Source organism: Vollenhovia emeryi, unplaced genomic scaffold (assembly GCF_000949405.1).
Source record: "Vollenhovia emeryi isolate VEMERY1.0 unplaced genomic scaffold, V.emery_V1.0 DF939872.1, whole genome shotgun sequence".
NCBI lineage: Eukaryota > Metazoa > Arthropoda > Insecta > Hymenoptera > Formicidae > Vollenhovia > Vollenhovia emeryi.
Window position 1 is genome coordinate 5457 of NW_011966494.1, and position 2238 is coordinate 7694.

At 31.8% G+C, this 2238-nt stretch overlaps 1 protein-coding gene across 1 annotated transcript in view; it reads right to left on the bottom strand.

The window, feature by feature from the left end:
- Window positions 1–1205: 1205 nt before the first annotated feature.
- The window catches only part of LOC105556646 (putative nuclease HARBI1), a 1713-nt gene continuing 680 nt past the window's right edge, over window positions 1206–2238 (bottom strand). Inside the window, exons 2-3 of the mRNA XM_012003740.1 lie at window positions 2068–2212; window positions 1206–1651 (exon numbers count right to left, since the gene is read on the bottom strand). Of these exons, the coding sequence (XP_011859130.1) occupies window positions 1206–1651; window positions 2068–2212 (591 nt within the window). The remainder of the gene's footprint in view (window positions 1652–2067; window positions 2213–2238) is intronic.

Genomic DNA, 2238 nt, shown 5'->3' on the forward strand with positions numbered 1-2238 from the left:
TTATTATACATATAGAGATATTAATCAGTACTGTTCTGGAAATAATTGCAGCATTGCATACATTGTTTTATTTTAGATTATGAAATACTAGCTACTATAGATGGAACAGAAAGTGAGATTAATATTTCTGAAGCATCATCTTCAGAGATAGAGAATTTGCGGACGATACAATCACAAAGAGGATTATCAGTGGGAATATCACAATCTGGAGAAGCACAGACAGGACAGTCACAGGAAAAAGAGTCATACGCGACAGTTTTACAAGCTATTACTAAAATACATAAAGCTAAAGTTACACGGCGGAGTGAGCATCTTTATAAATACTCATTTTCTTATAACAAGATATAAGGTATAAGAGCTAAAACATTTAACGATTGCAAAATTCTCTTTATTTTTAAGGCAATGAAAGGTTGAGCGTGCAATTACAAAATGCAAGGGTAGATTTCGCCACATTAGCCGAGCGTCAAGTTACATGTATGGAGGTAGGATCTATTATGTACCTCTTGAATTACAAATTTTTTAAATAAAACAATAATAGTAAATAATAGTAAACTAAATGCTTTGAACGTATTGTTTTGGTTTTCTTGTACAGATGTTCGCTAAAGCGACGGAAAAACTAGTAGAAACTAATCAAGAACAGAATATAATTCAGCGTGCTTTGCTTGAAATTGAAAAGGCTCGAGAACAAACTTCGGACTTTACTGTGATCGTCAAAGACTGCATAGAAATTTTAAAACAGAAATAACTAAAATATTATCGTGATATTTTGTTTTAAGTTTAAGTAAATGTTATAACATGTGCCAAAGTTTTAAGTTTTAAGAATAATAATAGATTTTAAGCGTTCAAATGCTGCTTCGTCATTCTGTAATAATGGTATTTATTTTCTACGTACTAAAAATTAAGTTTCTTTTACAGTATTAATACGTACGTACTCTTGTCAACAAAGATTAAGTTTCGTAATAGCATTCAGTTATTGTTTTTTTTAGTTTTACAGCAGCACAGTATTATATTGTTTGTTTACTCTGTCAAAAGTATATACAAATGTTGAAAGTACTAATATTGCATATAATGGAGTTTAATTTAAAAATGTGTACTCATGTAATATAAAAAAAATAAATTTTTTTATACTTTATTATATTATCCTGAATTCATACATTTGGAGATAATATATTAAATATATGCTGTAATAATGCAATCAATCGCTTTCATTCATCTGGAGCACGTTCTTCACCTTCTGCATCACGGTAATTAGGAAATCTCTCTCGCATCATTTGTCGTTGAATTCTCTGCGCCAAAGCGCGTGGTCCTCTGTGAACTACCTCTTCACGGACATTCATGAGATCAGCATTTTCATTATGATGACGATCTTCAGCTATCGGTTCTTGGACATCCTCAAAACGTAAACGATGTTGAATTCTCATGTTGTGAAGTACTGCACATGCATTTACTATCCTGGCAGCAAATGCTGGTTCATACATTAACACACGCTGATAGGAAAGGCATCTCCATACGGCTTTGAAGACACCAAAGAAACGTTCAACAACGTTTCTCGCCTTACAAAGCTGTTGTGTGTATTGGAACTGTTGGGTACCTTCGGGAAAATCATTTAAGGGTGTCATGAGCCATGGTTCCAATGGATATCCGGCATCACCTAGTAAGAAATATTGATATTGTTACAAATACACTGAATAAATCATGACTAGACAACATCAGCAAAACGGACAAAGAAAATTAGCTTACAAATTTCTAAATAATGAATTTTGTTGTTACCGAAGAAATTATTTGTAAGCAGATTTTCTTTGTCCGTACTGTTGATGTTGTCTTATTAGCAACCTATTAAAAAATCTTAAAACAAATAAATGGTGGTCTAATAAACAATCTAATAAAAAGGTAGTATTTAAGTAAAATAAAAACCTTGGAAATATTAAAATCTGTTAAAAAGAAACGTTAAATCAATATTTGGTATTTCATAAAAATATGTATGAGATGTATATAATTTAAAACAATATTTTAGTTTATGTAGTAAAGTACTTCAAAGTGCAAGTATTTGCATTCAAGGAGACTCACCGATTAGCCAAGTTCTCCGTTCCCCTCTGTTGAAATGAAATTCCATGGCACGACGAATAGGTGATGTGCTCCAGATGTAAGAGTCGTTTCGTGCACCTGGATATCTTGGATTGATGTTAAGTAACTTCATATCTGGATCAACAATCTAAAAATATAAATAATGTTATATTC